Source organism: Crotalus tigris, unplaced genomic scaffold, assembly GCF_016545835.1.
Source record: "Crotalus tigris isolate CLP2741 ecotype Arizona unplaced genomic scaffold, ASM1654583v1 scf7180000023713.2527936, whole genome shotgun sequence".
Classification (NCBI taxonomy): Eukaryota; Metazoa; Chordata; class Lepidosauria; order Squamata; family Viperidae; genus Crotalus; species Crotalus tigris.
The window spans coordinates 530780-553585 of record NW_024100135.1 but is presented as its reverse complement, the minus strand read 5'-3'; the positions used below and the strand labels follow the sequence as shown (position 1 = coordinate 553585).

Here is a 22806-nt window from a genome sequence, read left to right as displayed (position 1 = left end):
TAGGATTCACCTTTTAAAAGATTTATCTTCTGGCCCTCGTTATATATTGATGATCTTATTTTGGATGTGAAAGTTTTGTTAAGTTATGTAAGCTGCTTCGAAAAGACAATTACTTTAAAGGTAAAAATGTTTCCCGTAGCTGGACCTCGAATTTTGGCGGCTTTATTGATATTGTTTTGACAAGAGCAGGAAGTAGCTTTGATTGGCTTGCTTCTGCAGCTCTTCCGGATCTAGCCCAGAGTTTTACAGTTTTTAGTGATCGCCCACCCAGATACTAACCGTGTTCGGCGTTGTGTTATTTTTAAAGGTCAACTAAGATGGCACTGATAACAAATAAATATAGGCAAGGGTTCTGATAAATATTAGAGAAGTGAAGTAAAAATTAGGGGGAAAAAACCCAGTAAGTTTGTTTCCCTAGCGCTCTACAGTCTGGTAGAATCTCGATTCTCAAAACGATTTCTAAAATACATATTAACTACAGATAATAGCAGCCGTTGTTAATACGGCTTTAAAGCTAAAACGAGCGATATTTTAAACACGCCTTTTTAAGGGACACTTAACGTCGCTCAAAATGGCGTCACAACTCATTTCCCATCCCCTTTTTTCAGCCTAACGTTACTATGGAAACAAAAACTCTTTTTCCCGCCTCGCCAGTCCGCTACGATTCACAATTATACTGCGCGTGCGCAATAACGGCGCAATCTATATAAGGATTACAACCCGCATGCGCTCAGCGACAGTTGTTTTTTCGTTGGCGAAGGGATGTCGCGCTATAGCCGTTATGGTGGAGGTAAGTGACGAGAACTCAAGGGTGGTGCGAGGAAGGTGTCATCTGTATGTGTGTGTCTGTTCTCCGTATCAGGTGGTGAAATTTCACTTTTTTGATGGTACCAAGCTGTATCTATAAGGTTAAGCCCCGCTAGGAAATTATCCGGCGCCATTTTGCACATGTTATAGTTCCTGGATGTACCGAGGCGAACTTCTTTCGAGTTGGAATTACTAAGCCTAAATACGCAAATACGCTGCTGGTTTGCTTGAGGAACATATTAGTGGAAGCAGGCAGGCATTTAATGATTTAATTGATTTTTTTTCTCCCTTTCTATTAATGCTACTACCGGTGTACGGGTAAAATGGAGGTGGTACTAAAGATGGCGGCGCCCGTGATCGGCGGGGCAGGAAGACGGTGGGGGAAACGGCGGCATCGGGCGGGCTTGCACCGGAGTAGTCGCGTGTGTCTACCGCCCGGAAGCGGTGATGGCCTAGTGCGCACGCGCGCGATGGAGCATATGTGCTGCTATGCCTTCTTGGCCTTGTGATTTAGCGGCTTGCTGGGCCCGAGTTGGAGTAGTTGGCTGGAGCTCCGTGTGACAGCGGAGGACGACTACTTTTGTCTTTTTGTGAAAACAGCCAGTGTAAGGCGAATAAAAATAAATTGTAAAATAGACAGTAGCGTTGATCGCACAGCGGTGATCACAAAACCTAAAAAATCACTACTATATCCAGTATGCTAAGAAACGGTTTTTGCAGGAAGTAGATAACTTGGTTAAATTCATCTGGAAGACTTATTGTATTGTATAGTAAGGTTCCTCAACTATAGTGAAACTTATGCTCCATTAAGTATGTCTTTATATTTGAACTAAGCTTAAGATGACAACGTTTTGGAGATCACTGTTTTCTACTTTTGCAGAAACAAAAGTGTACGTTGGTAACTTAGGAACAGGCGCTGGTAAAGGAGAACTTGAAAGGGCTTTCAGCTACTATGGACCATTACGTACTGTGTGGATTGCACGAAACCCTCCCGGGTTTGCATTTGTTGAATTTGAAGACCCAAGGGATGCTGAAGATGCTGTTCGTGGTCTAGATGGAAAGTAAGTAGGAATAAAAATTTATTTGTGAAATAACTTCCATTTTTATGTTAGGTATGTTGACTGAAATGTTTTGCTCTTGTAGGGTGATCTGTGGTTCTAGGGTTAGAGTGGAATTATCAACTGGTATGCCTCGTAGGTCTCGCTATGATAGACCTCCAGCTCGACGACCATTTGATCCTAATGATAGATGTTATGAGTGTGGCGAGAAAGGTCATTATGCTTATGATTGTCATCGCTATAGTCGTCGGAGAAGAAGCAGGTATGTGTAGATACAAATATCTTGTCTTTAAGTTATGTGTAATTTTGATTAGCAAAATATTAATAAAGCATTTTAAAAATAGTATAATTATATGGGTATGTTACATTTGTTTATATTTTGTATTAAAATGTTAATATGTTAATAATCAACCTGATCAAAACCTTTCAGGTTTCTTCGTTTGAGTCAGTCGCCTTGATTCAGAATGTCACGAGCCTTAAGATTTCATGCTGAGGCGCCTTGCAAATCCGACAATTAAGATCCTCCTAGACCTTGAGGTGATCAGCATAAGAGGCCAGATCCCCTCGAGCCATCTACACGTAGCTTCACCTTATTCTTTAAAGGGCAGAAAAATTGAGACGGTGATCGCCGTAACAGTAAATTTGGCTTTCAATTGGGCCCCCCTCCGGTTTAAAAAGAGGAACACCAGATTGACCACATTCCCACCTAGAAAAATCTTCTTGCGTCAATCAAGCCTCACCTGGCTCATTTGGCTGTCAGTTTGATCGTCGTTAGATTGAAGAAAACACCTAGATGCAGCGATCGGCTATAGATACTTCTAGATCGTCTAGATCTGCTAGACCTTGGGCCAAAGAGGGTCGACCTGCAAACTTGCAAGGTTTATTTTAAATACACATTACAGTGTTTTATATTATTATGTAATTCTAAATGTTATACATTTTATCATCTTTTATTAGGTAGTAAAAATACTCGAGACAATTAGGCCCTGATTTTTTTCATCTGATGGACACTAATTTTTAGATAGCTGATGTTTTGGCTTCAGCGAGGGCTCACATGCTAATTGTTGAATTTGTAATTTAATTTTTTTTCCCTCTATAACTAAAACTAGGTCACGGTCTCGGTCTCATTCAAGGTCCAGAGGAAGAAGATACTCTCGCTCACGCAGCCGAAGTCGTGGCAGGAGGTAAACATTTACATATGTGGAGCATTGTAGCTTTAGCAGGCAAAGAATAGTATAACTGTAAATCTGTTTCCATTTAGATCCAGGTCTGTCTCAGCTCGCAGATCTAGATCTCTGTCTCCTCGTAGATCCAGATCTGTATCGCCACGTAGATCCCGTTCAGGTTCTTTAAAAAGATCAAGGTAATTTGTTAATATTTATGATTGTAAAATAGGTAGTTCTTAGTTTTTGAATGCTGCAATGTTCCTGTGTATACAAATCAGCTTAACAACTGTCAGTGTTCTGAATTTATTGTACAGTATAGGTAGTACTCAACTTATAACCATTAATTTAGTGATTAAAGTTACGATAGCACTGAAAAAAGTGAAGTATGACCATTTTTCACATTTAATGACCATTGCAGCACACCAATGGTCACATGATCAAAATTTGGATGCTTGGTAACTGACTTGTGATGCAGTGTGTGCTGGGATCATGTGATCAGAAGGTTTGGGCTCAGTTGTCATAGGTTGAGGACTACTTATAGTGGATGATCTTTTTGCATGTGTTAAGGATTAAGTCATTTGTGCAGTGTTATGAATCTGGCTCAGGCAAGTGATAGCTTGCTTTTGGAGTACTTTGGCTGGTGATTGAGACATTCACTGTATGTAGCTAATGCTGGTTTTCCTGCTTTGAGTGCTCTTTAGTTTACTGAACTATACTATTCTTTAGATTGCTTATTATGAGAGTGAATTGCAGGTACTCTGGTAATCAGTGGCATCCATTGGCACATTGAGAAATCACTCACCATCATATACTGGCAACACTAGCGTCCAATTGGTGTGAGTGAAAAGCCTCTCCACTGATATAATGAAAGATAGAGCATAAAAATAGTGAAAAAATTCCATTACCAGTTGAACCTGTCACTTTTAAGAAAGCAAGCTACATGAAGCCTTGCAACTAGACTCATCCAGTGAGATCTGTTGTGACAGTGAGGAGAATCAAATACTTTTTTTGTTGCCAAATGACTGCTGAGGGAAGAAATGCTGGTGGCGAGGGAAACACCATATAGAATTTTATAGATTTGGAGTCTTCAAATTTGCAGTTTTCTGCTGTTTTAAACTGAAAGGAACCCCTGGTAAATGATTGTATATTATCTGCCTCTCTAGAATCTTATTTTAATAGCATATATTTACCCAAGTAATCTGGAATAATCACATTGAGTTTTTTGACTTATATGAAATATTCAGGAACTGGGGACACCAGTATTGAATTCCTCTTTTTTTTTTTAAACCCAGGTCTCGATCAAGATCCAGGTCGAGGTCGAGGTCCATTTCACGTCCCAGAAGCAGGTAAACTTCCATTTGTGGACATTTAAAATAACAAATGTGAAATTTGCCACTGTTAGAAACTTTTGCTTAATTTGAAAATAACAGATTTTTTTTGTTTATTTAGCCTTTGCTATATTTGAAGAAAAATGGCCTTAGTCTTCTTTTATATGTGCACATGCACACAATTTATACTATGAAGACATCTATATTATGAACTTTGTATTTGTGGAGTGTCCTTTTGGTTCCAAATATTTGGTAAAGAAACAGTTGCAAAATGTTTCTTACCGTCAAATTAAACCTGCATTTTGTAAAATAAGAATCAGGACTGTAAAGTAAATTAGTGAGTATGTTAATGTTAATCAAGATTAATTGATATTTCAACAGCCGCTCTAAATCACGATCACCATCTTTAAAGAGAAGGTAAGTTAAATCTGCAGGTTGAATTACTTATTACTTATTGTTACAGTTAACTAAGAAAAAGTAATTTATAGTAATGGTCTCTGCATAGATCTATGGAGAAAACAGAAATATTGTATTTGAGGTTCTTCATCTAACTAAAAAAATGTTATAGATACATAACATAAAATTTTGCAACTTTTACTAGTTTGAATTAGTATTCAGAGCCTCACTCCAAAATAGGAAGTTTTTACTTATATTAAATTATTGAGCACATTATCTTGATTGTTTTAATGGACAATAAAATTAAATGGCTCATAGTCAGACTGAGAAGGTATAGAGTTATAACTGGCCCTGAATAAACTTTGGGAGTAACTCTGCTATAGTGCAGAATAATCTATATTTTGAATGATAGTTAGTTATCCAAGAAAAGTAAATCTAGATGTTTAATCCAAATTAGAAATGTATTTAAAAGCATTTTACTTGATTTAATCTTCAGTCTTGCTTTTTCAGTTTTGATATGAGCCATTTATATCCATTCTCCATTAATTCACGGTAAGTATGCTGCTTCTTGAATGCTTTGAAAGCTTGGCTAAACTTTCTTGTGGGAAAGGGGGTGCATGAATTGTGGAAAATTTGTTTTGGTATTTCACATTAAAAATTTACATGGTTTCCACTTGATTTCTAACATGTTCTTTTACAAGAATAACCCAAATAACTTAAGCATTAGGGTTAAATTTATTATTGCCCTAGAAGTAATAATGGGCCTGATTATAACACTAATCCATTAATCTAGTCAAACTTTTTATTAACTTCTTGTGACTTGGTTTCTCTTTGCCCCTTCTTTTTTTATTTCTAGCCGTTCACCATCGGGAAGCCCTCGAAGAAGTATCAGTCCTGAAAGACTGGATTAGAATGGCAAAGAACGTGTTAGGAAAAGTATTGTTTACGTAATTTTAAGGGATTTCTTTATTGAGAAATGTAAGGATTTAGTTCGCTGAAGAAAATCTTTTCTAGGATTAAGCAGCAAGGATCTGGATCTTTTAGTAAAATCTGTAAAAGCTGCTACAGTAGATTATAGTGCACAATTTCTTGTATGTAACAACATCCTATGATCTCAAAAATGTCTTTTTATGGGCACATGAAATAAAATGTGTTTCTAACTTTGCTATAATGTTATTTGCTTCTGTTAATATTTCAAATGCATGTTAAAAAGCAAACTCCAAACAAATGCCTTAGTGTTGTATCAAAATGCTGTGCAAGGATATATTAACTTGTTACTATTAGACTGCCCGCAGTAGACTTATGTGATTTAGGCACAATCTTAATGACTTGAAATGGTGTATCAAAGAAGCTGCTTGTCTGGTTTTGTACTATATATTGATATGATCTGTTAATTCATACTGCAGGATGCTATTGTGTCTTAATCCAGGCACATTTAACTATTTAAAGATAAGCCCAAGACAAATTCAGATGGCCACTTGGCTCCAGTCTGGAATTATTTAATAAAGCAATTAGGTACTTCGTCTCTGTCAGATAAAGTATCATTTGGGCAAGAGCAGTATTATTGCTCTCCAAAACAAAATTTTAAGACAAAATTGTATTACGTCTGGTCCCTTGTGCAGAATTCACTGAGAACAATTTTTGTTATCTGTCAAAGTTGCAAGGGATTATTAAAAAATATTAAATTATTTATTAAATAATTTGTTAAAATTATTTAAATTAAAGCAGTTAACCACTCTTTTACAGAACAAGCATAGGTTTATTCCACATTTTATTTCTTTATCTCCTTTTTCTCATGAAATTCAATATGAAGTTGGTGTCTCTTATCCCTAAATTAACCTTATAAAATAGATGGAATAGGGAAGTGACTGATCCAAAATCACTTAGATTCTATGGCTAAGGGAAAACTTAAATCTGTCTCTGATCCTAGTCCAATAACTTACACACTGCACCACACGCTTAGCCTCTTATATGAGGAATAAAACCACTTCAAGACTATAAAAAATCATTTTCTATTACTAGACTTAGTGTTATAGCAAACGTCTTAGGAAGAAATTCAAAAACAGTTCAAGTAACAGTATGCAACATCTTAGTACAGCTATACTGTTTCCCAAGATTGCTTGTCTCTGCTTTAAGAAGCACCATGTCTCAAAGTACCTTTTGGAGTTTAAAAGCAAAATGCTGCATGCCCCTAGTTGTCAACACTTCAAGTATTTCTACAAAGACACACATGACTTCAGCTACATTTCATATATCTTTAGGATTGCAGGCATTCTGCAATAAAAGGAAGGAATTTGCAAGGGCATTAAATAAATTGACAATGCTTTTTAAGGGATGCTGTATAATTTAATGCTTAGCATGGTTACAGTATCTCCCCAGTTATCTGATTGCATTTCCTTGCCACTTTTTATAATCCTTCCTATTGGCCACTGTACTCCTATAAACTAAATAAGTTATAAAAGGTGAAGTATCTTTCTGTGTTGAGAACAAACTTTTTTTTATTGAAATAAAGCTTCCATAGCTACTTTGACACAAATTCATTTGCATGCCATACACTAGCTTCCTTTCTAAAAACTGCCATTAATTGCAGACTTAATCTACCATCTTGTACTGCGTTCATATAGTGATAGAATATACACTGCCTTATTTATCAACTATATTTTTAATGTGAAAGGGTTCTGTAAACCTCAAGCTTGAAAAATGAGTTGGTTTGTAAGTTACCTGAAGTGGGAGAGGTCTGACTCACACTTTCTGATACAAAATCCATGGGGGTTTCACTGTTGATAAATCTGGACCTCAGAGTATTATATACCAAAAAAAGTAAACAAATTCAATTTAAAATGGCACCAATTTACTGTATGTGGGAAAGGTGGATTGGCTTCAGTCAATCTTCAAAATAGGCATTGAGACGGAATGCTTAGTCTTTTTAAGAAGCAGATCCTCTCCCCTCAGCCCTTATATTGAGTCCTTATTGCTGGGGGTATAATATCACCTAAAAGATTGGAGATTATTGTGGAAGTGGTCTGGCCTAATAAATCATACATTAATGGCTGAATTTGATGTGCTTTATAATAGAATTCATTTATTGCAAATCTCATTTCAATGAGAAATCAGTCTCAAGTCCCTTTAAGCATGCTAGGTAATATTACAGCACAGTTCTAGTTATCTATTCACCATATGAACTGTATTTCATTCACAAGTAGAAAATTAAGCCACATTCTGAGAATTATTTTTTTAACTTATCTTGAAAAATAAAAATGAATTGGTGAGATAGATATACTATTACAGTCTTACTGTTCTTACTTATCCCACAGTAGATTGGAAACGGACTATACCGGTAGTTCTAAGCTGTTAAATGACAAATTGTGTACACTATAGTGCTGAGCTGATTTGAGCAGACTTACGTACACCTAACCATGAAATCTAGCAGTTCATTAAGGATATATGCAATCATTAACAACTGACATCAGCATATTCACGTTACATCTTTGGCTCTGCCTCTTCCTAAGTCTGTATGGAACCCTTGTGGTCCCAGAAAAATTATGGTTGAATTAAAAAGGTTATACAATGTTAATCATTCGAAGTATCCTAAGTGCTCAACAGTAATATTCCATATTTGGAATGTTAACTTCTGAAATAAATGGAAACTACCCTGCCAAATATCTATGATCACATTATTATGTCTCAGTAATACCTGCATTGTCAAGGAACACGGCCAACAGACCAGCTTAATGAAAGTCTTCATGATTTTAAATTAAGACTTCACTTCCTATTTGTATTTAGAGCAGATGAAATATAAAATCTTTGTCAAAAGGTGGTAAACAGATGATAACATTCAATTTGTTGAGTGAACTTAAATTTTACTACTTTTCTATTATGAAGAGGGGACTTAACCAAATACTACCTTTTAATGGTTTTCTTTGATGAAATGTGTGCTATAATCAGGATATTCAGAATGTGCTTTAATCACTTAAAATATTTTTGTAAAATTAATTTTTACCATGATTTCATTTAAGATGCAGAGAACTTGAAACATGTTGTGATATTATATTCATCTTCTGGGTACAACAGGACGTCTGGGAAATTAGACTATAAAGAAAAAAAACACACTTTAGGTAGAACCATACTTGTACACTTGTACTCAATTGTTCGCATTTAAAAACAGCTTCAAAATACTCTGATCAGTGTTCAGAGGTTTTTCCAAACTTTATATTCTTGTCTGGAATAGAAAACATTTCCCAAATGATTGGAATATTTGTAATCTTTTTCAAAACCTATTTTTTTTTACATTCTAACAAATATGAATTGTATGGAAAGATTGGCTAAAATGGACACATTTAATAGATAAGTGCTTGACAGCTATCTGGTTTACGATCTGGTAGTCGAATTTATTGGCATTAAGAGCTAGGCAACATACAGAGAAATCACATTCTTTGAAGGTTGTATTTAGATTTCAACTGAAGGGATCGCTTTTTGAATGCAATTTAAAATCGGGAGGGGGAGAAAGGAGCAGCATATAAATATAATTCTATTATATGGCAATGCAAGATTTCTCTTCAGCTCCAACACAGAATAATATTTCATTTAATCTACAGCTCAATCCATAATATCACAATGGCAATGGCTTCAATATATTGTGATCCAAGACTATTATGTGGTGTCTTCTAGCATCTAAGAAAATGTACCTGATTCACGGCATTTGGCCAGTTTTGTGTTTCAAGGCAGAAACCAGAATGCTTGAGGTACACTTGGCCCTCTTTACCCTTTAGAGTCCCATCCAAGAAATTTCCTGTATAAAATTGAACACCAGGTTGAGTTGTATAAACTTCTATCATTCGGCCACTAGGAGGATGATAAGCTCTGAAAAAAGACAATAGATGGTTACTAAATTAGCCTTTCTGTGTACTCCTACTTGCAGAAATTCCATTTTTGTCTTGATAAAATGTTAAACTTCTTAAATTTAAATGTTACACAACTGCCTTGGTTTAACCTACCATATAGGGTTTTGGGGGGGGGGATAAAATGAGGCCACTCCCCCATACATGCCATTTGAGCTTTAGCTAAAGATGTGCTGATTTAAATAAAAAAATCCTTTAAAATGTAATCTATGAACCTTATTTTCAGACAAGAGGATATAAGATTGCAGCCTTAGATTTGTTGCCACAAACACATTACCATTTCACATAATTTTAACATCAAAGTTTTTAAGAATTAAATCATTTTCTTTAAAAAGATAACTGTACCTCTAGTCATCATTTTAAGTAAATGATTTGATAGTACCACTTTATACCACACTGGTGAGACCATACTTGGAATATGGTGTCTAGTTCTGGTCATCACAATACAAAAAAAGGTGCTGAGACCCTGGAAAGTGTGCAGAGAAGAGCAACAAAGACGATAAAGGGCCTGTTGAGGTTAAACCATATGATGAACGGTTGAGGGAGTAGGTATGTCTAGCCTATCAAAGAGAAGGATTGGGGGGGACATGACTATCTTCCAGTACTTCAGAAGCTACCAATGAAGGAGAATATTTGTAGCTCAGGGTTGAAATGAGGGGTCCTTAGTGCTCTCTTGAGCTTGTTTTCTTGCAGAACTTGTACTGATGTTACCTAGTTAGGGTAATGAAACATCTGCAAGAAAACAAGCTAACTCGGAGAGCACCAAAGACCCCTCACTTCAGAAGCTGTCATAGAGAAAAGGGGATTGACTTATTCTTCAAAACACCAGAAAAGAATTAATGGGTGGAAGCTTGTTAAAGAGAGTAGAATAAATTTTCTGACAGTCCAAACAAATAATCATAGAATAGCTTGCCTCTTGGAGGTTTTCAAAAACACTGAACAAACGTTTGTGATGAAAAAAGGCTCCTGCCTTGAGCAGGGAGCTGGACTAGACCCCTGAGGACCCTTCCAGCCTATGATTCTTATGTTCTATTTAAATAATACAGAAAGGCCAAAGTTGTCATTATAAAGTAGATATCAATCTCTTCATACACAAACAGAATCAAATTAGTGTGATTTGAGTTGTTTTCCCTTTGAGGATTCTCATCCATGGAATCCTTCCCAAGCTCTCTCTAAGTTTATTGAAATTAGCTCTCTTGAAGTCCAAGACTCTAGTTTGACTGTGTTCTATTACTTGTGCTTGCAGTACATTTACAGCATTCTCTGTTCAACCAACAGAAGCAAATTATGTTGTAACATGACAGAGATAACACTGATTATAATTTCAATGTGGACCAGAATAATCTCAGGCTCAGGTCTTGATATTTTAACACCTGGTTTTCTATGCTGCTATATTCTCGTGAAAAATGAAAGGTAGATAAAAATAATAAAATATAAAAATGTGGAAAATCTAAAGTTATGATTTCCAATGGTAGTTTAAATTCCAAAGAAAGATGTAGATCTCAATAAAGCTCAAAGAACATCTTTGATGAGCCTCCATGGCATTAAAAATATGAAAATACATTTTGTTACAGATTCTATTCCAAAACTGACTTCCATCAGATAACATTTTTTCTTCTCTGATAACCTCTTTGTTGGCTTTCTACATAGACAGTAAAATTTATCCTCTTGACTATTTTGCTATATCGCCATTGTCTTTCCTTTTTTACTTTGGAGGCAGGGGCTCTAATTTTAACAAATTTAAATTGGTATTTGGTGGTATATTTTTTTACGAAAAACAGAATAGTAATAATTTTGATTGAATCAATCAAAAGAGAAAAGCGTAAAGCAAAGTTAGAGTGAAACTTTTACAACCATCACATATAGAGAATAAATGAATTAAACCAAATGTTTACCTGGCACAGAAATGTTCTTTTCTCTGGACCAAACAAAAGTTGTGATCAAATCCATTCAGCTGAAACTTCTGCAAATGACTCCCAAGTTCTTTAGGCTTTCGCAGGTCAAATGGAGTATTCTGCACTGGTGTGATCTTTCCTGATTAGCGAGAGGAAAACAAGTCAAAACAGGAGTGAGAATATAAAGGAACTGAGGTAGCATGAAATATTCAGGTGTTTTCTTTGGTTGGTTATTTATAAAATGTTTTGGCCACCCATCTTACCATAGGGTAACTCTGGGTAGCTTACAGTTACATATAAGCTAAAACATAAAAAGTTAAAAACAAACATTAAAACCAAAGACATGATTATAAAAACATAAAGGACATGAAACATAAAAAATACAGTGACTGTTGGCTTTTCACAGTTGCTATTGTTAAGATAATAAATAGTCTCTGCACTAAATACATTACTATGCACTGTAATTTTAAAAAACACTATCTTCCTAAAAATTATTTTCATCAAGTACTTCCACATCACAAAGTTATCATTCATTCCAGCTCTAATCCCCAAACCTCTCCCAAAATAGTTTAAAGTCAGTCTTTAGTTCTTTTTACTTCTGCCAGCCTCAGAAAGCCAGTTTGCTCTAGTGCAGGGGTAGGCAACCTTGCCTCTTTTATGATTCATGGACTTCAACTCCCAGAATTCCTGAGCCAGCATGGCTCAGCTTGGAAACCTCTCCCTTTCCCCTCAGCATGGCTGGCTCAGTAATTCTGGGAGTTGAAGTCCATGAGTCATAAAAGAGCCAAGGTCGCCTACCCCTGGCCTAGTGGTTAAGGCACTAGGCTAGAAACCAGGAGACTGTGAATTCTACTCTGCCTTAGACATAAAAGTCAGTTGGTTACTTTGGGCCAGTTACTCTTTGTCAGCCCAACCTACCTCGCAGGGTTGTTCTGGAGAAAATAGGATAAGGGAGTAGTATTATGTATGATCACCACCTTGAGTTATTTATAAAAGTAATAATGGTAGCATATAAATAAACATCATTGAAAACAGGCAGGAAATACTTTGAGCCAATTAGTTTTTCTTCTAGCTGACTGATAAGGTTAAAAAAAACTTGGTACAAAGTGTTCTACCCTCCTTATCTGTCACAATTCTTAAAGTAATAATAGCCAGTCATCCCTACTCCAACCTAGGAAAAAAAAAGAAATTGCTGGCAGACAGAAGCTTCTACACTTTTGGGACCTGTGTGCATTTGTCACGTCAGTTATGAGAGAAAGTAACCATTCCTTCTATTTTTTTCTCTTAAAAAAGCCTTTGCTGCTAGATGTGCTTCTGGAAAATTAGCACAAGTGGTATACAAATCAAAAAACAGTAATGCCATCATTTCCTATTAAAAGATTTTAAATAGATCTGTGAACCCAGAGATCCATTGCAAATCATATTCACTGGAATAGATGTACCATAATCTGTACTGACACAAGACAAGTGCCTATGTTCAGAATGATTCTAAGAGCAATTGTCAATTATATTGTCCATTGTGGCCTTCTCTCAAAACAGCACTGCACTTGTCAGGTTTACTTTTATAATGAACTAAACTTTTAGCATAGTATTCCCAACCTGATACTCTCCATGCTAGACTACCATCCCCATTGGGCTTCAAAGGAGTTAACAGTTCCCCTATGTACAATATGTGGGGAAACAGAGACAACCAGCACAATCATTCTGAGTATTAAGGTATAGAAATGGCCAGTGGAGAAACTGGAAGGGGTGAGAACAATTTATGGTATTTGTTTTGAAAAGGAAAACTGCTTAATATCTGCCCATTTTGGAACCAAAGACTGCATTCCTAGTTCTGCAGATCCACAGCAAAGAAAATATATATATATAAAAAAACCCGCATCTGGATGTAAATTACAAAGCATGGGCTTAGGCTATGCGTTCTAATTTCTGTAATGTTACAATACATTTGATAGTCATTATCTCAACAATTCCCCTATAATTCCAGTTTGGGATATACAACCTGTTAAATGGTAATTTGAAAGCAGGATCTTAAATTGATAACAAACCCAGTTTTTTTTCTCCTTAGAATGCAGCTTCATCTTCAAAGACACTCAGATTAACCAACCTGTTGGAATCAGAGTTTCATCCAGTGGCAAGTAACAATCTGCCTCTATGGTAAACTCATGGTCATAGATATTGGATGAGCCCTGAGTTATGAAAACAAAAAATACTATAATACTAGATACAAAAAGATAATAATATGTTGATTTTGTTCTGACACAGATCTCATTTTTAAATATATTTTTATTATGAAGTTTGTTACAATGGGTAAAATCTGATACAAACTAAATTTGAATAGAAAAAAGAGAAAAAGAATAAAATAAAGAAAAATAAATATATGTTACTTCCAACCTTCATCAATGAAGTATAGACAGATTAATAACTCTTCACCCCCTATAATAGTGCTTCCCAAGCCTTTTCTTTCACTACCCAAAACCGCTTATAAGAAAGTGTTATCAAACTTGGGGGAGTGGCCATAAGTCCCTCCCTTCAGCATCAGAATAACTTCAAGTGGTTACTAAATGACCACAATTAGGGACCATCTGTATTATGAAAATAATATAATTGATATTTTTGTCATTTCAACAAATTAGCATTGGTAATTTCATCTTTTTTCATCTTAATAGGAAAATGTTGGGAGAATTTTGAATATATTTTTGTACACATGGCAATCTTTAAGTCAATTTACATGTACAGCTTTCCAATTTGCTTCAGAGCCAAATTCAAAAGGTTCCAAAATGTAAAAGTTGGATTTTGTCCAATTTAGGATCTAGGCTTTATGATCAATAGATGCTACAATTTCCTTGATTACTGTAGTAGATTTTAGCAGAGACATGAAAAATAACTCCATGTAGACAAGGGCTTCAGCACTAAAAAGAAATGTGGGCTCTGTCTCTTTTGTTAAAATTTCTTGCAACATTAGCAATGGTTATGAAACTCACTTACCTGACCTCCAAGATTGAAGTAAGCGTGGTTTGTTAGATTGACTGGTGTAGTCTTACTAGTTTGAGCCCTGTAATTAATTATTAACTCCCCATCCTTGAGTGTATATGATATCCACACTTTCAGCTCACCAGGATATCCCTCTTCACCATCTGGACTTATTCTGAAAAAGCGGACACCATCTGGCAGGATTTCAGGGAACCAGATAACCTAAATTACAATTTGATGAGCTTAAAGAATAAATCAATCAACTGGACCAATCTTCAAATACTGCTCAAATGTGTTCAGACTTCTAGAATTTCTAGTCAGCAAGAAACTATAGTCTAATATAACTGAAGACATAACTTTGGGAAAAGCTATGGTATCTGTATAGACATCTGTATGAAGATCTTGAAAGGGACTACTTATTCTAAATATAGGTCTTGAGATTTATACTCAATTGTTTTCTAAGACAATGAAATAGCCTCTAATAGATGAAGTCTTCTCCCATCAGAGGAAGTTTCCAAGCCAGTGGACAAATCCATTTGGTGAAGAGGGCAATTTTCTAAGCATAAACTTTTAAAGCAAGGTAGAACATAAAGAAGTTTCTGAACATATTGAGAAATTAATATTGTTTAAACATACAAAATTATAAAAGATAATTTAATGTATTTTAATTAACAGTTGTTTTTAATATAAAACATTAGGGGCCTCCTTATATTACTAGATATAAAGCATGCTGTGATTAGAATATATAGAAAAAATATATGCTGGAGCAGTTGGTCATACAACTAATGAGGGAGGGAGGCAACATTAGATCTACTGTTAAGTAGTACTCAAGATTTGGTGACAGAAATATATGTACTCAAACATATTGGCAATAGTGTCCATAATGAAATAAATTTCACCTTCAGAAAAGCAATAATCTAAAGAACACATCATACACAATCATATTTGAGTTTAAAATTTAGAAGGCTGTTGAAAAGGAAACCCAAAGAGCAAGCATAATATATTCATAAATTTAGGAAAATGGCCCCTAATGGTTGATTAGCACTACGAAGAAAGCTATGAAGCCCAAGAAAAAAGTATTTAAGATTCATTTTTTCTTGGGCCTCATAGCTTTATTTACTTTTCTTCATTAGAAGTGGTCTTTCACTTTAGGAAATGAAAGACTAGTCCTAATGAAGAAAACAAAAATGAGTATAAACTCTGGCAAAAGAAAAACAAAGGGACAGAAGTGGTTAAGTCTTACTAACAAATTGAACATCAACAACTCACCAGGCCATGATGTCATCCATCCAAGGATTATTAAGGTGCTTAAAACTGAGACTATGGATCTCCTAAGTAATATAGTCAACCTATTCTATATGTTTGGACTCTGCAGTTGAAACTGAAAAGTGTCTAAAATAACTCCATCTTTTTAAAAGGATGATCTAAGGAATTATCGGCAGGTCAGTTTAAGAGCTATTCTGGGGAAAATAGTGGACACTGCTCCTAAAGATAAAATTACCAAACATTTGAAGACACAGACCTTGCTCAAGGATACACACCATGGCTTCACTAAGGGGAGGCCCTGTCTAATTAATCCACTAGAGTTCTTTTGAGGATGTTAATAAACATGTATAAAAGGAAAGCCAATTGACATAATTTCCTAAGGATTTCCCAAAAAGAAAATTCCTTAGATTTGCAACCACCCAGTCATTTAAAGTGATATGAGTGGTGTGTTCCAGAATTTGGGGGCTGCCACAAAGAAGGGGTCAACTTATTTTCCAAAGCACCAGAAGGCAAGACAAGAAACAATGGATGGAAACTAATCAAGGAGAGAACCAACCTGAAATTAAGAAGAAATTTCCCAACAGTGAGAACAATTAACCAGTGGAACAGCTTGCCTTCAGAAGTTGTGGGTGCTTCATCACTGGAGGTTTTTAAGAGATTGGACAGCCACTTGTCTGAAATGATATAGGGTCTCCTGCTTGAGCAGGGTTTAGACTAGAAGACCTCCAAGATCCTTTCCAACTCTTTTCTAATTGAATTGAATTGAAATAAATGAAATAAACAAGCCTTTCATAAAGTCCATTATCAAGGACTTCTCAACAAACATAAGAACTATGGAATAAAAGGGCAGGCATAAGCAACTGGCCAAAGAATAGAAGAGTAGAATAAGAGTAAATGTGGATACTGGGATTCCCCCCCCACACACACACACACAAACTTCACCCACAAATAGCTGCTGCTCTTGGCAAGATTCTAAGAACAAAAGCCTCCCTTGCTATTCAAATATAAGGGGAGAGAAGTTGTGTTTGCTCAGATCTTTAACACACTAGCCATCATAGACTTCCTTACTAGACATGGAAGGGTTTAGACTGCATTCTATTTTGTGTATATTTTGAACTAAAGAATTTGTAGGAACTTGCATTGCTAGAGTTGCCTGTATACACTAGTATCTAGCACCAGTATATATTGAAAGTCTGGCATCGTTACCTAGCAAAGTAAGATCCAGCTTGATTATTCCATAAGAAAAAAAGCAGAATAATATTATCTGATAATTTATTATTAACTGTTCACTAGCAGATCTACCTTGTCAAACCCTTTGACTCCTCCATGCAAACTGTTGGATCCATCATTGAGGGCCAGCTGGTATTCATGTCCTTCCACTGTAAATTTCCCTTTGGCAATTCTGTTAGCCACCCGTCCAATGGTAGCTCCAAAATAGGGGTGCTTACAGATGTATCCTAAGAAAGAGAATAAAAGAGAGCAGCAGGATAGTATAATATACATGTTAGAATTTAGTGTAAAGCTAGTCAGATTTAAATGCCTACTGAGAGCACTCTTTCCTATGTATATCACCCAATAAATCTTAATTGAACAATATCTTATGAAAGAAGGGACTCCTTTATTAAGATTTCTCTGTTTATTTCAATGGAGGTGGCAATGTCATGTCTGCAAAGAGCTGTGTGCACAGAACTTCTACACTGAAGTTAATATCTATTGGACTGTATACTCTGTGGCAATGTTTTTCAACCATGGCAATTTTAAGCCATGTGGACTTCAATTCCCAGAATTCTTCAGCTAGTATTCTGCCTGGGGTATTCGGGGAATTAAATTCCACCCAGCTTATGGCTGTCAAGGTTGAGAAACCTGCTGTCTGGTTATGTAGTGTATTTTAGTATTGAGTTCAGATCCACATATTTGGGCCAGTCACTCTTTTCTAGCTTAATTTAGCACCTCTCGGTAAAAAAAAAAAAAAAAAAAAATAGGGCAAGCATAAAGTGCATGTTTTGAGTCAAAGAAATGATAAGAAAAAAATAAATTATTCAAAAAGCACTTATTTTCATTTATACAAATTTGTTTTAAAGAAATTTTTTTAGTTGATTCTCTTCCTTTCTCCAGGGCTAGTTCCAGTGGTGTTGGTGGAAGGGGAGAGATTGCTCCATAGGCCCTTTCTTTGTGGGATACTACAAGGTTGTATTCTCTCATCTCACCTTTTCAACAGATTCATGAAACTGCTAGACTCTCTCTCTCTCTCTCTCTCTCTCTCTCTCTCTCTCTCTCTCTCTCTCTCTCTCTCTCTCTTTCTCTCCCTCCCTCCCTCCCTCTCTCTCCCTCCCCCCCTCCCTCCCCCCCCCTCTCAGTAAATTATTCAGGTTCTGTACCAATGCCTGGAGGAGGCTGTGTGTGTGTTTGGAATGTAGCAGTGTGGGAGTGAAGGACATGCCTAGGTATGCCCATGTAACACCTCTGCTTCATGAACTGTAATGGTTGCCAATTTGCTTCCAAATATGATGTAAGGTGATGGCATGGGGCCTGATTACTTGAGGAGCTATCCCATCTTCCATAGTGTCTCTACAGCCATTTTAATCTAGCATGGTTGGCACACTTTGGGTTCTATTGATTAAAAAAATACCATCTATCACCTTCTCTGTAATATTACCTGGCCTCAACCCAAATTTGCTGAGAATCAGGAGAGACATCAATTTTAATAATAATACCATTTTTGTGATAAGTTATTTTATGAAACCATATCAAAACAAAACTAAACATGATAAAAATAGATAAATGCTCTCTACAAGGTTAACGTGATCTTTAAGCATTTGAAATCTTCTCATTGAAAATGTTCTTTTATGTGCTAATTATAAATAATGCTAGGATAATTTTAACAACAGTAGAGCACTTTTTCTGCATTAAACTCACTTTGGAGTGCAAAAAGCAGTGAAATTTCTTCTTTTTACATTATAGCAGTGGTTCTCAACCTTTTTAATGCTGCGACCTCCAACCAGTCGTAAGTCGAGGACTACTCATCCGGTCGTAAGTCGAGGACTACTCAACTGGTGCAGCACCATTTGCAAAATGGGACTTTTGGAGGGCTCAGCAGGGCAGAGACAGCCTGGACAATTCCTATTGGCTTTGGAAAGCCAATAGAATTAGACTCTATTCAAGAGAGTCTATTCTATTGGCTTTCAAACGCCAATAGAATAAAAGGGAGTAGCACAGCTAAGGAAAAGGGGGGAAAAAATGGCAGACTGTGTTGTTTGGTGACCCGCGTGAAATGGTCATTCGACCCCAAATGGGGTCCCGACCCACAGGTTGAGAACCACTGCATTATAGGGAACAAAAATATATTTGTTAATCATTGTGAAAGAATGAAACTGCCTCTCTTGAAATGGAAAACCACAGTTGCTACCAAACAGTCATTGCAAAAGAAAGATTATCAAATACAGTTACGTTTCTAGTAGTGTAGCTATGTTAATCTGGTTCAAGAAAAACAATCTAATTGAGTCTTAAAGGTTAATTACATGATTCTGGCATATGGTTTTATGGACTACTTCCATCAGATATGATTAATGAAGCTTATTATCATAAATGTTTCATTTCTTATGCTTTACAAAAAATATTTACCTTTGTATTTAGCTTCTTATGGACTTAGTCACTAAAGCCTCCAACAGCAGTTAGCCCCAATATATGTTTCAACCTTTACTAGGCTCTGAAATATTCCCATCTCTAACATGCAATATGGGAACTACTGATTGATAACCACATACTTCCAGGGTCGGCAGAATTACTACAGCTCTCCAAGTGTATTGGGCTATAATTTCCATGATACCCAATATGAATGTGATTGACTGTGGTGGGTGGGATCAATGGGGGTTGTAGCTCAATACAATTGGAGATAATTGGTTTGGGGAAGACAGTCATATTTCTGCAACCTTTGAATTGATTTCCTTCTCTCTTTCCAAGCTTAGAAGGATAATTAGAATGCAAAGGGAAACAGCATTCTATCTGCTAAAGATATCAGGGAAGCATTTTTACCTTCCTGTAAAAATTAGAAGAGCTGGGCTGTACCAATTTGTGAACTGAACTTTTCATCCATAGGGAATTTGTTGACTCAGAAGAACTTAGTTCTTATGGGGATTGTTCACCCCATATACTTCAAGTCTTGGTAGTAAATTAATGTGATGATATATGTTGTGGTTTTACCACCTGTTGCAGATGGGACTTCAACCAAACTTTGAGGTTCACCTATCACTACTCTTTGAAATTGGGGCAGCTGCCATTGTAAGCTTGCAGAAACCAAAATGTAAAACTAATGGCTGGCTTTGGTTTCACATATCTATTTCTTCAAATCACATATTGAACTGAATACGTTATTTGGCCAAGTGTGATTAGATACACTAGGACAGAGGTCCCCAACCTATGGGCTGCGGCCCACTGCCAGGCCATGGCCTGTTGGCCACCGGCCTGCATAAGTGGCTGGTCAATGTGTGCGTGTGTGTGTGCCCACTCCCTCTCGTGCCTGCACTAGTCTCGGTGGGACCCTTGGAGTGATTCTTGCGCTGGCGCTAGTCTCAGCACGACCCTTGCTCTTGCGCTAGCCTTGGTGCGACCCTTGGCATGATTCTTGTGCCGGCACTAGCCTTAGTGTGATCCTTGCACCGGTGCTAGCCTTGGCACAACCCTCACACCTGCGCTAGCCTCGGCACGACACTCACATCTGCGCTAGCCTCAGTGTGACCTTCGCACCGGCGCTAGCCTCAGATGGCCCTAGCATCTCCATTTACGGAGCATGTGTGTTTGTGGCCCCATTAACGCATATGCATGCACAGCTACATTTGGGTGTGTGCACATGTGTGCGTAAAGGTGTCTGTCCCTCCCTTTCTCACTGGCCCACTAACCCAAAAAGATTGGTGACCTCTGCACTAGAAATTTGTCTTAGGTGCAGAAGCTCTCAGTGTATATGCAAAGGAATAGAATAATTATAATCATAATAATATCAATAAGGAGGAATAAGAAGGATAATAAAAACAATAACTAATAATGCTATAGCCGTGTTACTTTGATAAATACACATAGACATTAGATAGCACTGTGAGAATTAGATGTTCAGCAGAAACATGGCCTGAGGGAAAAACCTGTCCCAGTGTCTAAATGTCTACGGAGATTCTCAGTCATCCAGGTCATGGTGGTCCCCAAGGTGCTTTTTCAAAAGGAACTGAAGAAGCTTCTTGGATAAGAAGCAATATGTCTTCAAGAAAAAACAAAGAAGATCCAGTTGCCTTTTGAAAAAGCACCTTTGGGATATCCCCATGTCTAGATGTTTTGCGCTGCAATGCCTTGTAATGCCATCTCAAAGGGAGGAGTTGAAACAGTTTATGTAAAGGATGTGAGAGGTCTGCAGGTATCTTCTCAGCCCTTCTTCTGACCTGTGTAATATACAGGTTTTCTATGGAAGGCAGGCTGGTTGCAGTTATTCTTTCTGGAGTCTTGATTATCTGTTGGACTCTGTGCCATACGGCAGCTGTGGCAGCTACTCTAAATTAACATGGCATATAAAAGCCTACAAAAATTGTTAAAGAGCGATGCATACTTAGAGAGGCAACCATAAGTGATACACTTCTGCTAATCTACTATCAAGACTTAGACAGTTGTCTGAATGTGGCTTAATAGAGAAGTTTAATAGAGAAGAGGTAGCTATATAAGGAGAAGCATCCTACTCTCAATTATGTTACTACATGCTTACGAAACTAAGCACAAAGAAACCACAGCAATATGTTCCTTAAATATGTGAAGTCAAACATTTCAAAACAAGAACTTTAGTGCTTGAATCACTCATCTCTAATATAAGAACAGAACAGTTTGGGGGCTGGGTTCCTTCTATAAATGAAAACAAATTCAATTAGACAGCTACCTGTGAAAAACCTTCAATGATTTAAATGCAATGGGAATGAAATGTAACTGAAAAGACCAGGATTCCCTGTTTTATTTCATTCCTCTTTCAACTTTGACTCCTGTCCAGTGATCAGGCTCACTTGACTCCATTTAATGAATTCCCCTCCCCATCATCAATAAAAATATATTTGATCACATCTACTGCAATATCTATCTAGTAACCCAAGGCTGCAAATTCTACCTATGCCTCTACAGATATGGTAGGTGGGCCCTTCTCTTGGAGATCAGGTGTCAGGTCACTGCTTCTACAGAAATTGCTAAAATTTGTGTGCCAGACCTCCTCTTGGTTTATGGCAGGGGTCTTCAAACTTGGCCCTTTTATGACTCATGGACTTCAACTCCCAGAATTCCTCAGCCACCCTGCCTGGCTGAGGAATTCTGGTAGTTGAAGTCCATGAGTCATAAAACGGCTGAGTTTGAAAAACCCTGGTTTAGGGCAGGGGTAGGCAACCTCGGCTCTTTTATGACTCATGGACTTCAACTACCAGAATTCCTGAGTCAGCTATGCTCTGGGAGTTGAAGTGTATGAGTCATAAAAGAGCCAAGGTTGCCTCCCCCTGGTTTAGGGGAACCTCAAAAAAAATCATATTAATGATGTAACTAAAAGCAAATTAGAAATCCCCTTTGTAATAATCTTATAAAACTCAACCAAACCCACCTTCCAAATGATCAAAGCCTAAAACAATGTCCGAAAACTTTCCGTTTCTGTCTTTAGTCTTCAAGGAGGTGATTATGCAGCCTAAGGTTATTATTTCCACTTCGACTGTGTCGGATGTGAGCAGGAATTTTTCCACGGTTCCTCCGCCAAGAGGCAATTCACCAAAGGCTTCTTTCTTCACCTCAAGCATTGTTTCTTCCTCTTTGCGCTAAGCGTAGGTCAGCAGCCAGCACCGGGGAGGGGAAATGAGACGGACGTGTGGCAAACGGATTCCATCCGCAATCAACTGTCCATCAGCTGATGTGGCGAGGCAAGAAAACTCTTTGTTAGATTGGCAGCCGACTGTGATGCATACAGAAGTAAGTTTTCTGAAGGCTGATAAACTATTTTCTAAGGACGTTTCTACAGAATT

The 22806-nt window shown here is 37.0% G+C and overlaps 2 protein-coding genes across 3 annotated transcripts; one reads left to right on the top strand and one right to left on the bottom strand.

Moving 5' to 3' along the window:
- Positions 1-634: 634 nt before the first annotated feature.
- Positions 635-5931, top strand: SRSF7 (serine and arginine rich splicing factor 7). 2 transcript variants are annotated; one of them, XM_039320915.1, is made up of 9 exons: positions 635-790; positions 1688-1868; positions 1951-2127; positions 2975-3049; positions 3127-3228; positions 4324-4377; positions 4741-4776; positions 5266-5307; positions 5612-5931. In XM_039320915.1, the coding sequence occupies exons 1-9, from the start codon at positions 763-765 to the stop codon at positions 5664-5666; spliced, it is 750 nt and encodes a 249-aa protein (XP_039176849.1). In that variant the 5' UTR covers positions 635-762; the 3' UTR covers positions 5667-5931. The 2 variants fall into 2 exon arrangements, with proteins under 2 accessions (XP_039176849.1, XP_039176850.1); XM_039320916.1 differs by lacking the exon at positions 5266-5307.
- On the bottom strand, positions 3074-22617 carry GALM (galactose mutarotase). Its single transcript, XM_039320914.1, has 8 exons — positions 22395-22617; positions 17090-17244; positions 14537-14743; positions 13656-13737; positions 11549-11687; positions 9441-9615; positions 8756-8844; positions 3074-3212 (listed from the first exon to the last, which is right to left on the bottom strand). The coding sequence occupies exons 1-7, from the start codon at positions 22582-22584 to the stop codon at positions 8767-8769; spliced, it is 1026 nt and encodes a 341-aa protein (XP_039176848.1). The 5' UTR covers positions 22585-22617; the 3' UTR covers positions 3074-3212; positions 8756-8766.
- Positions 22618-22806: the final 189 nt, after the last annotated feature.